At 40.2% G+C, this 12,787-nt stretch overlaps 1 protein-coding gene across 1 annotated transcript in view; it reads right to left on the bottom strand.

Moving 5' to 3' along the window:
• Positions 1 to 12,787, bottom strand: part of SLC6A4 (solute carrier family 6 member 4) — a 77,224-nt gene that overhangs the window by 20,224 nt on the left and 44,213 nt on the right. Inside the window, exons 9-11 of the mRNA XM_072138344.1 lie at positions 9,140 to 9,252; positions 7,778 to 7,909; positions 59 to 158 (exon numbers count right to left, since the gene is read on the bottom strand). Coding sequence (XP_071994445.1) covers positions 59 to 158; positions 7,778 to 7,909; positions 9,140 to 9,252 — 345 coding nt within the window. The remainder of the gene's footprint in view (positions 1 to 58; positions 159 to 7,777; positions 7,910 to 9,139; positions 9,253 to 12,787) is intronic.

The raw sequence follows: 12,787 nt of genomic DNA, 5'->3' as shown, positions 1-12,787 counted from the left end.
CATTCAGACCCACGTTACCATAGTCCAAAAGAACAGTGAAGCAGAATGTAATACTTACCATAGAACCATGATACTGCTATGGCTTCCAGGAAGACCACAGTGAGAACCGCTGGACCTGTAGCATACTCCTCAAACAACTTCACCATGTAAGCACCCCCCTGCAATGCAGAACAAGTTCCAAAATGTTAATCACAACAACACTGCACAATTTTGTACATAATTATTCAATACACTTTTCAGGATCACTAGTTCAGTACATATGAGGTGCAAAATGTGACTTTTATTCTCAACAATTCTGTAATGGTGGAGACCTAGCTGTTGTAACTCCATGCCCCCCTCTGCATGGAGCCGTAATGTAATACATCCCCTCAGGGGCTTCTATCCTTTTTGCTAGTAAGATGGAATTTGGAAAACATTTAGGAAAGAAGATTGAGTCATCAGGGAAGAAGGGAAGGAGCATGAGAACAACGATATAAGAGAATACAGAAGCACTATCTTCCAAAATGATATTTTACAAAGTTTTTTTTAGATTAACTTGTATCTCTGATTTCTGCAAAGTTTGATGAAAAGCTTATAATCAATTACTACTGGACAATGGGGGGAATTTGTCAAATGCTGATGAACCTCTTGATATATCCTTGAGACGGCCACTCTATAACCAAGGAACTGTAGTATGTTGTCACCAGACAATCCCTTTAAGCACAAAATTATTGCTTCATTTAGCCAGCACTAGTGGGACCATACTCCACCAATCTATAAGTAATAATCAACTACTATTACACCTAATGAAAATAATCAGCATGATCACGTGGTCTAAGCCAGTGGTGGCGAACCTATGACACTGGTGTCAGAGGGGGCACTCAGAGCCCTCCCCTCCTTCCAAGCCATCACCGGAGAGGAATGTTCATGTCCCAGACAGCCCAGGACTTGCCATGCTCTGTGCTATTAGAACATTTAAAGACAGAGGCCCAGATTTATTAAAGCCTGTGATAATAATATTACTCCTCCACAGTTTGTTTGTTTTATATTTTTTATTTTGTGTTGTTTCATTCTGCCTGTTATGAGTCATTAGGCTCCATTTGTTTTAAGACCAGCCAGGAAGAGGAGCCTGGCAGTGTGTCTATAACACCCCAGGGAGTCTCTGTTTAATCAGAGGAGCATGGTCTTCTTAAGTGGTAGAATTGACACCTTTGGCCAGAGATGTGGGGGATGAAAAGAACCCGCAGACTTTAGTTTTTCCCTCCAAATTTAGACAAAGGGAATATCAAAGCTGTCCATAACTGGGGAATAGTTCATAATTATGGGTCCCCAGTTACACAGGACAGTTATGGGGTCTAGACACACTCCTGGACCGAAAATCAGAACGTTAGCTGCAATGGAAGGCAGCCAATAGCACAACACCCCTGATGTTAGGCTAAGACACCCCGAGTTTGGTATGTGGTTGATGGGAATAACGTACCCGTTTGGTCGGAAGCCATGGCACAATTGTGCCATCTTCCAATCAAAAGTTATGGTTTTGATAAAAACCCAGACCCAAAAAGTACCTCACTGATGGGAGGGGGATAGACCCCCCCCCCCTCACAGCGACATCACAGCCAGGGGTGGGGGTCAAAATACCCCTGGGTTTAAATTAGTGAAACAGCCACATGGGGTCATTCAGTCTGGGTGACTCTATGACAATAGAAGGCTGGATCGATGTCTATGCCCTGTCCTCAGGCCAAAGAATTTCTTCCTATTCCACTAGTAAGAATTTTTTGTTTCTTTCATCCTAACTGTTTGTAAGTATCGTATGTGTATTGTTTTAATCTTTTTTTTTATTTTATCTGACAATTTAATTCTTTGAGTGTACTGCATTTTTATGTAAATTAAAAACTTTTAATAAGCCTCTGCTTGTAGCCTTAAAGAATCTGAGTCTCTGAAGGGAATCACGTTACCAGAGGTCATTGTTAGCATAGTCCATGTAGTAAGCGATTGCATGTTCTGTGTGAATTTATAATTGTAATATCGTGTAAGTAGTGAGTGCATGTGCTGAGTTATCATCAGGGTGCATTGTCTGTGTGGTTGAGGTGCCTACGGCCATCTTTGCGTAAGTAACTCGTGGGTGGTGGCAGTGGATTGATGGGATGCTGAGATTGCGTGGAATAAATTTAGCGTAAGGACGCCATTTTGTGGAAGTGGGCGGATTTTAAGGGCTAAATTCTGGGACTCCATAGAGTAGGTATCCCCGTGTGTGAACTCCGGTGAGTCGGGTTCGTGACAAAACCCCTGCGCCATTTTTTTCCCTGGCATTGCACAACTGCTAGCGCTTGTATTTATAAAGTGTCACTGTACCTGGCACAACACAAAATTCTGTACTGAAAGGGCGTTCCGGTGCTCAGTCGGACACATTTATCATGCAGTGCCTGACAGAATTGTGTAGCACACTCTATGTTAAAGGCGCACCAAAAAAAAAGTGGTGCACTTTGTCGGAGTAGTGCAGGGAGCTTCAGATAAATGAAGAACGTGCGCCACAAATCATGAATCTGGTGTGTTTGATAAATGTCATATGGCAGAGATAGCGCTGCCTGGGACTACAGGACCAGGATACAGGAAGGTATTGACAAATCTGGATGATTATTGTAGCTTCTGCTCCAGGCCCGACAATTATTCCTTCAATTAGGTTACAAAACTTAAATTATGCAAATGAGCCCCAGGGGATCCTGTCTACATCACAGAAGCTCCTTTTGGCTACATCATCTTCTAATTATTCACACTTCTTTGATGTACACAGGAGCCCCAGAGGCTCATTTGCATAATTTGAAAAGATGTTTTTCTCAAAAACTAAGCTATTAGAAGCATGTAAGTGTGTTTTGTTTAGTAGCACCACATCCTTGTGGTAGATTTCCTTTAAATAACCATGCTGGCACCTTGTGATAAAGTAGTGGATTTTGGTTGTAGTTTTGGCACCCTGGTCTACATTTATCAAAAGCAGTGCAAACTGTGCCGGGTGCACCAGATTCATGATTTTTGGCACAACTTCTTTATACATCTAGCACCCCCTGCACTTCCCCAACAAAGTGCACGAATTTTTTTTTAACATAGAGCATGCGACACAGTTCTGTCGGACACTGCATGATAAATGTGTTGCACGGTCCAACTGAGCGCCGGAACACCCATTTCAGTGTAGAATAGTGCGGCTATGACACAAATGTGTCGCGGACACTTTATAAATACATGTGCAAAAACTGGTGCAGGGGCTTTAATAAATCTGGGCCCCTGTCTTTAAAAGGTTCGCCATCACTGTTCTAAGCTATACATGACATAATGCTCATGAAAGCAGACATCCACTTTGCAGTAAAACAAAGTACAGGCGGTCCCCTACTTAAGAACACTCGACTTACATACGACCCCTAGTTACAAACGGACCTCTGGATATTTATTGTACTTTAGTACTTTAGTCCTAGGCTACAATGATCAGCTCTAAGAGTTATAAAAGGTGTTTGTAATGAAGCTTTCGTGTTAATCCTGGTTCTTATGACAATCCAACATTTTTAAAATCCAATTGCCACAGAGACCAAAAAAAGTTCTGGCTGGGATTACAATGATAAAATTCCGTTCCGACTTGCATACAAATTCAACTTAAGAACAAACCTACAGACCCTATCTTGTATGTAACCCGGGGACTGCCTGTAATAACACTAATTCAAACACCAAGCTACAATGAGCGTCTATTGTCTCGGTTACCCCTCACACCTGCGCTGTACCACCATCATTCCTAATATCCTTGTGTTATCTGTCATACAATATCCGGAGTGCTTTCCCACTAGCTATGGCTGTCAGCGCCTCCTCATTCAGATAACCCACCTGTGCACTTGTGCTGACTATTGTACAAGTTTAAAAATGTCAAAGTTTCATTTCGACTAAATCAAAGCCCCCTGTAGCTTTTCTTCTAAAATAATATTATACGTCTATGTAAACAGCAGTAAAGGGGTCACTCCATCTCAATTCACTATGAACAGATAACAAAAGCTCTTGTATCTGCAGTGGTGGAGAAATAATATAAGTGGTTATGATTATAGATGTGATATTATAGTTGTGATAGTTATGTAAAAGTACAGCGTATTTGTAAGGCATAGAAATAAAACTTTTCTGTGTAGTGAAGCCCTACTAAATACAGGCGATCCCCTACTTAAGAACACCTGACTTACAGACGACCCCTAGTTACAACCGGCCCTCTGGATATTGGTAATTTATTGTACTTTAGTTCTAGGCTACAATAATCAGCTATAACAGTTATCACAGGCGTCTGTAATTAAGCTTTATTGTTAATCCTGATTCTTATGACAACCCAACATTTTTAAAATATAAAATCGTCGCAGAGACCAAAAAAATTTAGTCTGGAGCTACAATTATAAAACATACAGTCAGGGCCGGCGCTATGGGTAGGCAAAGGTGGCCCAGGGCCCCCGGGGAGAAAGGGGAGAATCTCTTCTTTCAAATGAATCTTGAATTTTGTTTCTAGGTGCTATGGATCCAGAGATATTCAGGTTTAAAGTGAGAATATCAGGTGCCATTTTTATATATAAATATCTCCGTTTTCCTACATTTTAGAAACACAAATTTAGATTCATATAAAAGAGGAGACTCTCTTCTTTCATAGGAAAAAAGAAGTGAGGTTCTATGTGTCACAGAACCAGAGATACAGCCCCCTGAAGTGTCTCCCCCATCTCCAGATTCTTAGCCATCAGGCTGCAGGGAGCATTTGCTGCACACAGGAGCTGCTGCACCTCACAGATAATGGAAATATTCACTTTATATGTTACTACATTTTGAGAAGGGATAATATCAACTAATATTCATGTTTTTAACCCTTCTCTATGCAAATCTAAGAACACACTTTGGGCCACATGTATCAATCGTTTTTTCCTGTTGTTTTTGCGCCTTTTCATTCAGGCGCACCGTTTTTGTGCCATTTTTGCGACTAAATGCCAAACTAGCTGCGCAGCAAAAATAACCAGCTTTCCCTCATTTATCCTAGCAATCCAGATGTTTTGATGCGCCTAATGATATTCATCACTTGCGACTTTTCATTTAGGCGCAAAAACGGGCACAAAAACACTCCAGCCCAAAGGTGGCGTTATCTGAGAAGAAAGCACTGAGCCCCTTTGCAGAAGAGCTCATTTCTAGCAGCAAAGCTCAATCAGACACTGCAGACACTAGAACAGATCATACAGACATGAGATACTCTGCAGACACTAGTACATATAATACAGTCATTAGATACTCTGCAGACACTAGTACAGATAATACAGTCATTAGATACTCTGCAGACAGGAGCTGCAGACTTTATTTACACTTCATCACCTTCTATTTACAAAACATTCTGCAGAATCCTGAGCTCAAAGCAAGAGAGAAGAGAACGTTACAGAATGTTGCACATATTACTGACAAGTGTCCCCCATGTAATTCTGCACAGCATCACCAGTGTGTCTGAGGGGGATACCCTCACCCAGAATTACAGGGGTGCAGCAGGAGACCAGCACTGGGGGATCCCCTCCAGGAGAAGCCACTGCTGAGGAGGTCACTGGGTGCTGGGTGTCACACACCTGGGTGCTGCTGTGAGGGTTATCTTCATTCTGGGCTGTGGGAGAAGCAGAGAGGAGCTTGCAGCAGGATTACATGTAAGTGCCTGAATCTAACATTACGCCTAAACTGCGCCTAAACTGTGTTAAAGTAAAGTGATTAATAAGAGGCAGGAAATATACTTATCACAGATGGTTGTAGCTTGTGATAATTCTGGAAAACAGTGCGCCAGAATTTAGGCGCAACTACTACACTTTGGCGCACAAAAGTGATAAATGTGGCCCATTCTCTCTTATTCCCTTTTATTTTGTGATAGTTATTTTTAGTTGGGAAAATTGACTGATACGATGTACATTCAATCCTCTTCGCTTAATGTGACTACACAGCGACCAGAACGTGTCCATAAAGTTATATGTAACACCAAAAACACACATGTCCTGGAATAAAGTTTTTATTTCGCATCATCCTCCATTATTTCCACCGATGTTATGACGTTCTCACTCTCATTCTTATGAAGCGCGGAGGGTTCTGTTATTGTGCAGCTAATACACTGGCGCACATCTATAAGTGACTTTTATTATCTCATTAGCTTGGTTAATGGATATATAGTTAATTATTTGGTTTACCATTGTGTAAGGAACAGACAATGATACATCTGTGTGAATTTTCTGCAGTTCCCTTTGCTGCATATTTTGGTGAATATACACATGTGGGGTATGTATGCTCTCCTCACATCTTACTGTTTTAGGAAAGTAGATTTTCTTTATATAAATATCAGGATTTGTACATATTTTAGAGGAAATTTTGAATTGCCAAATGTATCGCCTGTTTGTCTACTTTCAAAATTCTATAGGTTTTATGGCGCCTTTACTTTTTATTCTGTTTTATTGATATATTTTGCAGGTTGTGACTGTCTAAAAATGTCTAGCTGAAAAGCAGATATCTAGTTATTACAGTTTTAGTGATATTATGTGGATTTATTCATGTGAACATATCAATAGGGCACATTTGTGAACTCTACAAATGTCCATGTTTGGATCAATTTTTCTGCCATCAAAGTCAAATTTTAAGTATTTTTAATAAAATGTTTCAATTTGAATCAAAATTGCATGAAGGCGCCTATGTCTATAAAATCTTTGATGCAATTTTGAAAATGGGGCAAGTGTCTGCTTTCAGAAAATATCGGTCCCTCTCCCCAATGGGCCTCACAGTCTAATCAACCTACCAGTAATTTTTTGGAGTGTGGGAAGAAACCAGAGGACCCGGAGGAAACCCACGCAGACACAGAGAGAACATACAAAATCTTTGCAGATGTTGACTAGCGCTGCAAGGCTGTAGTGCTAATCACGGAGCCACCGTGCTGCCCATAAACCTCTCTATCATTTATCTATCTCCTATAAAATTCTTCCATATTACAGTTTGTTTTACCAAACTAAAGGAGCCTCTTGCTGACTGTGACTGGTCATAAAATAGTTTTATTTTGGGGCCCCACTTTTAGTTTTGCCCAGGGCCCCACTTTCTCTAGAACCGGCCCTGCATACAGTTCCCACTTACATACAAATTCCACTTGAGAACAAACCTACAGAACCTTTCTTGTACGTTACCCCAGGACTGCCTGTACATATAAAATATTAGTTATTATTTGAATGTGTATTATTTATATGCATATAGTTATTATTTATATGTATGATATAGCAGTACTATATATGACTAGTAAATGTATGGTATGGTGATACTATGTATATGTATAGTATAATACTATATTTACAGTATATATGCAATCTAGCCACCAATCATATCCAAGTTGTTTTTTTATTATTAGCAAGACACAAAGTTTTGGTGGAAATCTTGACCATCCCTTTTTACAGAAAAACAATGTAGCATATCTTTGACACTATTATTATTCATTGAATGGTTAAATATAATACCGTATTGTTATGAATAACTCTCTCTTTTGGCCTTAAACACATCTGGGCATGAGCGGGAACTTGGCAGCTTTTTATCAACCTAATTGGCTAAAATTCAATATCAAGTGTTCCCTGTGAAAGTTCTCTGTAGTTATTTAAAGAACCACAAAGTTCATTAAGTTCACTTTCATCTCTCTATTCCAACAACCACATTGTCCTCATCGCCGCCACCAATTCTATGCTTAAAAATACACAGTAATAAATAGCAAACACACATCTCTGTGGATTGGGGCATTGTTCTTACTTACAAATGTCAGGGTAGATAGGGCACCGAGGAAGCAGAGGGTAATTAAAAGGAAGACAAAAAGTTCTCGTCTTTTGCCCCAAACGTGTGGGAACTCATCCAGTACTGCAGTAATAACACCTTCCAGTCCTGCAAACTACACAGAGAACATGGTTATACATGATAATCCATAAAATTAGATATCACTATTTTGTTACGTATTTTACCCATTAGAGGGGTTTTACCACAAAACAAGTTAGGCCCTATCCACAGGATAGAGTACAGCGCTCAGCAATCTCCATAAGCTCCATAGAGAAGAACGGGGCAGCCCAGCCATGCACGACCGGCTGCTCCACTCATCTTATGGAACAACATGGGGTTCGACGGGGGTTAATCGGACCACCGTTCTCGTGATCTGTCTGAGACCCCCACCAAGCAGCAAGTTAGGCCCTATCCTGTGGATAGGACCTAACTTTTTTTGAGGGAAAACCTCTTTAAGGACACAACCAGTTGCAGCCATTGCCCCATTTTTCAAATCTGACAGGTGTCACTTTATGGGTTAGTAACTTTTATAACTCTTACCCAAGAGAGGTTTTTAGAGAGGTGAAAATATAGGAAAAAGTGCATTTTTTTAAATGCGTCACTTCTCAGATATAGAAATACTGGCAACATTTTCAAGAAAATTTCAAAAAACGTGTATATATATTTTAAGGAAACAATTCAGTGACTTTGATGGGTCTTTATATGCAGATGTTCCAAAAAATACTCACAGTAAGGAAGTTTAACACAATTTACTAAAATCTGTAAGTCTGTAAAAATTGGGATCACCTAAAGGACGTTTAGCTTTTGAAGCTCATCTTTTGATGCATTTAAAAACCTGTAGTGTTTCATTGAGCCAAAAATATTGTGCCCCAACTATAATGTATGGTTTATAGAACTAGTCATCTCATATAGGAAAGAGACACCTTATTGTCCTACTAAACTGCCTCTTGGGCCTAGTTGCGAGCAAATCCTCTGCCCCCTTTAATTATGCCCCTGGCTCAGCGTGTGACACTCAATCCACTGCCTGGGGACACATCAATGCTCAGAAGGGAAGGCTTCGCTTTTGCAGCTCAGATATTGCTGAAATTATTTTCCACTGCCTTGTTGTGATTGCAAAGCCCCTTAGCATAGCGGGAGCCCCCAAGATGTGATCCCGTTTAAGAAAAATCTTTCAGTTATTTCTTCTCATAAGCTCTTGTGAGCAGGGCCATCATTCCTAATGTTTAATTTTCATACAAAAAAAAAAAATGTGGCCATAAATGTTCAAAGGAAGAAGAAGCTTCAAACACATCTGAGCACATCTGTAGCACCGCAGGCGATATGTCTACGCTGGTATTTCTCTTACCGTACTGTCCAGTCCAAGTGTAATCAGCATTAAGAAAAATACAATGGCAAAGAAGGTGGACGCTGGCATGTTGGCTATCGCCTCTGCATAGGTGATGAATAGGAGACTGGGTCCTGGAATAAGAGATATTACAAGTGTATGAAGCTTAGTATATATGATGCAAGAAAACATTGCATAAAGCAATAGTACAGCGTCTGAATGTGTATCTGAGGAATTGAATTACTTCTTGATATTATTTGACCCTATTTCAAAGTAGGTGCCTGTCCAGTTTAGGGGCATTCCAATGGGCGGCCTCAATGGTTATGTTTGATGTATGTGAGATCATCCCTAATTGTCTAATGGACTGGAAGCAGAGTGCACCAATCACAAAGCATCAGAGTGCAGCAACGTAAAGGGAACCTGCTGTGGCGTAACTTGAAGCTGATGGGCCCCAGTGCGAAGTCTGTGCCAGGCCCCCAACTTTAATGTATTGTTTATAGTACTAGTCTCATATGGGAAAGTAACACTTTATGGGCCCCCTAAGCCACTTGGGCCCTGGTGCGACCGCACCATCTGCATCCCCTCAAGTTACGCCCCTGGGAACCTGTTATCATGTAGGTAATTTTTCAATGATGACAGATTCTAAAAGCATATTATATCATCATACCAAAGCTGCTTTTGTCTTATTTACAGAACAATATTATTTATTTATAATCATTTGTTTATGCTTACCTGGCTCCCTGCCAGGATAGAGTGCTGAGTGCCCTCTCCCTCCCGCCGCTGACGTCAAGCTTACCGCAGCAAGCAATTCTCACGTTCCAGCGGTGGGCTCCCACCCTGAAGACCAGTCCGCCCCTTCTCCATTCTCAGTGCACGTGGGTTGTGCTGTATGCTACTCACTACAGATTTCGTTTACCACTGACTCCTTACCATCTAGCCATTAGACAAGAGGTGCAACACATGCACACTGGGGGCAGATTTATCATCAAGTTTCTGGGGTAAAACTGTTCTAGTTGCACATGGAAACCAGTTAGAACTCAGCTTTAATTTTATAAACAGCTGTGGGGAAATGAAAGCTGAACTCTGAATGGTTGCCAGGGGCCACTAGAATAGTTGTGCTCTAAGAGACTTATGATACATCTCCCCCTGAGAGTGAAGACATAATAACTTTTATTTTAAAATATTGTAAATATATGCATCTGATTATAATGTTCTCTCATGGTGCATATACCTTCTGCAGGTCATATAGTGTATGGCCATCATATGGAATGAGCATCATTATTTTATATGGCACACTTTGACAGCAAAGGGACAAAATCATAAAAAGGTTATTTTTTGGCACACCGCTATTTAATTGGGATTTAGATTGGGATTTAATTGGGATTGGGATTTAATAAAGGGATTTTAGAATGAGTAGTATGTAAATGATGGGAAAACTAATCATTTTATCTAGGCATGTGCTTGAAAAGCACAGAGATACCAAACTCCGGAGCTAGGAGAAGTTGTCATGGTGTTTCGGGCCAGATGGAGAGTATGCAGAAAGTATGCAAAATAAAATATACGGCACCTGGATTAAACAGTTTATTCTACATATGTTGTGGCAGCTGCACATAAAGACCTGCATACCTATTGTGGCCAAGGAGTGTACCATGTAGAAGGTAATATCTTAACTTTACCCATCAAAATGTGGGGTCATTGAGCACCACCAACAGTGTTTTGGTCAAGTTCGGCTGGTGGAACATGTGGACTGTGTCAGAGATGTTTTGGTGCCATGAGGTAACTGTTACACTATAATTAGCACAGCTTAATGTTATGGATGATCATTCTATGGTAGAATAATTATTATAGATAAAGCTATTCAGTCATGTTCATACGTTTAAGCTTGCACTGCTGTTATATAATCTGTACTATCACGTTTTCATAGCCAATATATCTTGTCAGCCTCATGGTGACCCAGTGTGATGATAAGATTATCAGGCTACAGTGAGCTCAGGAATCTTCTGCAAATACTTCACATAGTACAGATCACTCATAGTCTCTATCTTCATTTCCTCTCTGCAAGGACATAATCGCCAACTAAAAAAAATGATCATGACACAGTGTTACTTTATCAGAACCAGAGTTCTTGGAAGGCGCCTCAAGCTGATAACATTGTCTCTTCTCTGGAGGACACTAGGCAGATGTTCATACCAAAATTCAACTATGAACCGGACAATCATAGGGGCGGCTTATTAACATTAGTCGAAAGTTGATGAAAATTGACAATTTCAAAGATACTTATCAGGCAAAAATAAATAATAGATGAGAATTTTACACATAATGTGGAAAGAAGTTGGCCATGTTTACACTCATTTATCATTAATGAAAAATGCTATGGGTGCATGAGTGAGGACAAGAAAAAATAAAAGCTACTCCACCCACTGAGTTTCTGTTTTCGTGTCACGCCACTCTATCCTTTTGTTGAGACGCTTAGTTGACCGATAGATCGCAGAGTCCAATCAGTGGTCTAAGAAGTCACAACAGAGGACACCAACGTCACTGTGACGTCTCTCTTCTGCTGAGGCCACTGATTGACTTCTACATCCACTTGACCTTCTTGACCTACAACACTTCTGGCTCAGCCAGTAGTGATAAGAGTGTGACAGAACAGTCTGATACAGATTCAGGGAGCTGGAGAGACGTGAGTAACACTAATCTTTCTTTTCCCCTCACCGGTCCACACAGGGTTTTCCAGTATGGATGGAGAAACCCTTTAAAAAGTGTTGCCATCTTTTAGAAAGAAGAGGCTTTCTCTTTGACCACCCTTCGCTTGACAACTCTCGATCAATAATCTAATAATTTAGGTGTCATTAATTTAGTAATTTAAATACAGACAGAGGCCTGTAGTGTCCTGGGAAGATTGTCAACTCTATTGAATGCTTCCTACTCACAGTCTTTCTCAATGTGAATTATTTGGTCTTATAAGTAATCCAAGACTGATTGTCAGAAACAGCTGACTTATCTACTGGATATTGTGTTAAAACACAATTCCATATTTTAGACCAGAAAAATACCAAATCTTCTGCTTTTACAGAGGTGGTCACACTTGCTGATGATAAATGAATGAAAGGTCATTGCTTATCAGTAAATAACTGCCACTCTAACAGTATTATATCTTATTCAATAGGGATCTTTCATAACACTGACCAATATTTGCACAGTGTAAACTAAAACTTGACAGACTACGGCAGATTTATCACTGTGGCTCATGATGAATGATAAATCTGACGCAGCTTTTTACTTTAATTGTAGGTTTATACAGCTATTAGTCAACAACATTTTCATCAAAATGAAACATCAATGAAAAAAAATAACATCTATCAAAAACGTTCTAAAGAGCCAAATAATCTATCTTTTGCCACTACAGTCATGGACCTTAACTCTTCAAAAAAGAATTTAAGGACTGACAGTAAGGACTTCAGCAAAAATAGAGGGGATTAAGGGGTTTTGCAGACTTCCATTACATGATCTAATTTCAGCAATGAGGTTCACATGTAACATAAGTACCATACACACGTATATACTGTGATAGACTATAGGATACTATATTCTCCCTGATACTACTTTGGCTGCATAGCTGGGGGATGTTGTTGTCCTCATTAAGGACACCGAGCGCTGGGTGTTTACACT

The sequence above is a fragment of the Engystomops pustulosus genome, chromosome 2 (assembly GCF_040894005.1).
Source record: "Engystomops pustulosus chromosome 2, aEngPut4.maternal, whole genome shotgun sequence".
Lineage (NCBI taxonomy): Eukaryota > Metazoa > Chordata > Amphibia > Anura > Leptodactylidae > Engystomops > Engystomops pustulosus.
Note: the sequence above shows the minus strand (reverse complement) of the source record. Positions and strands in the feature narration are given on the sequence as shown.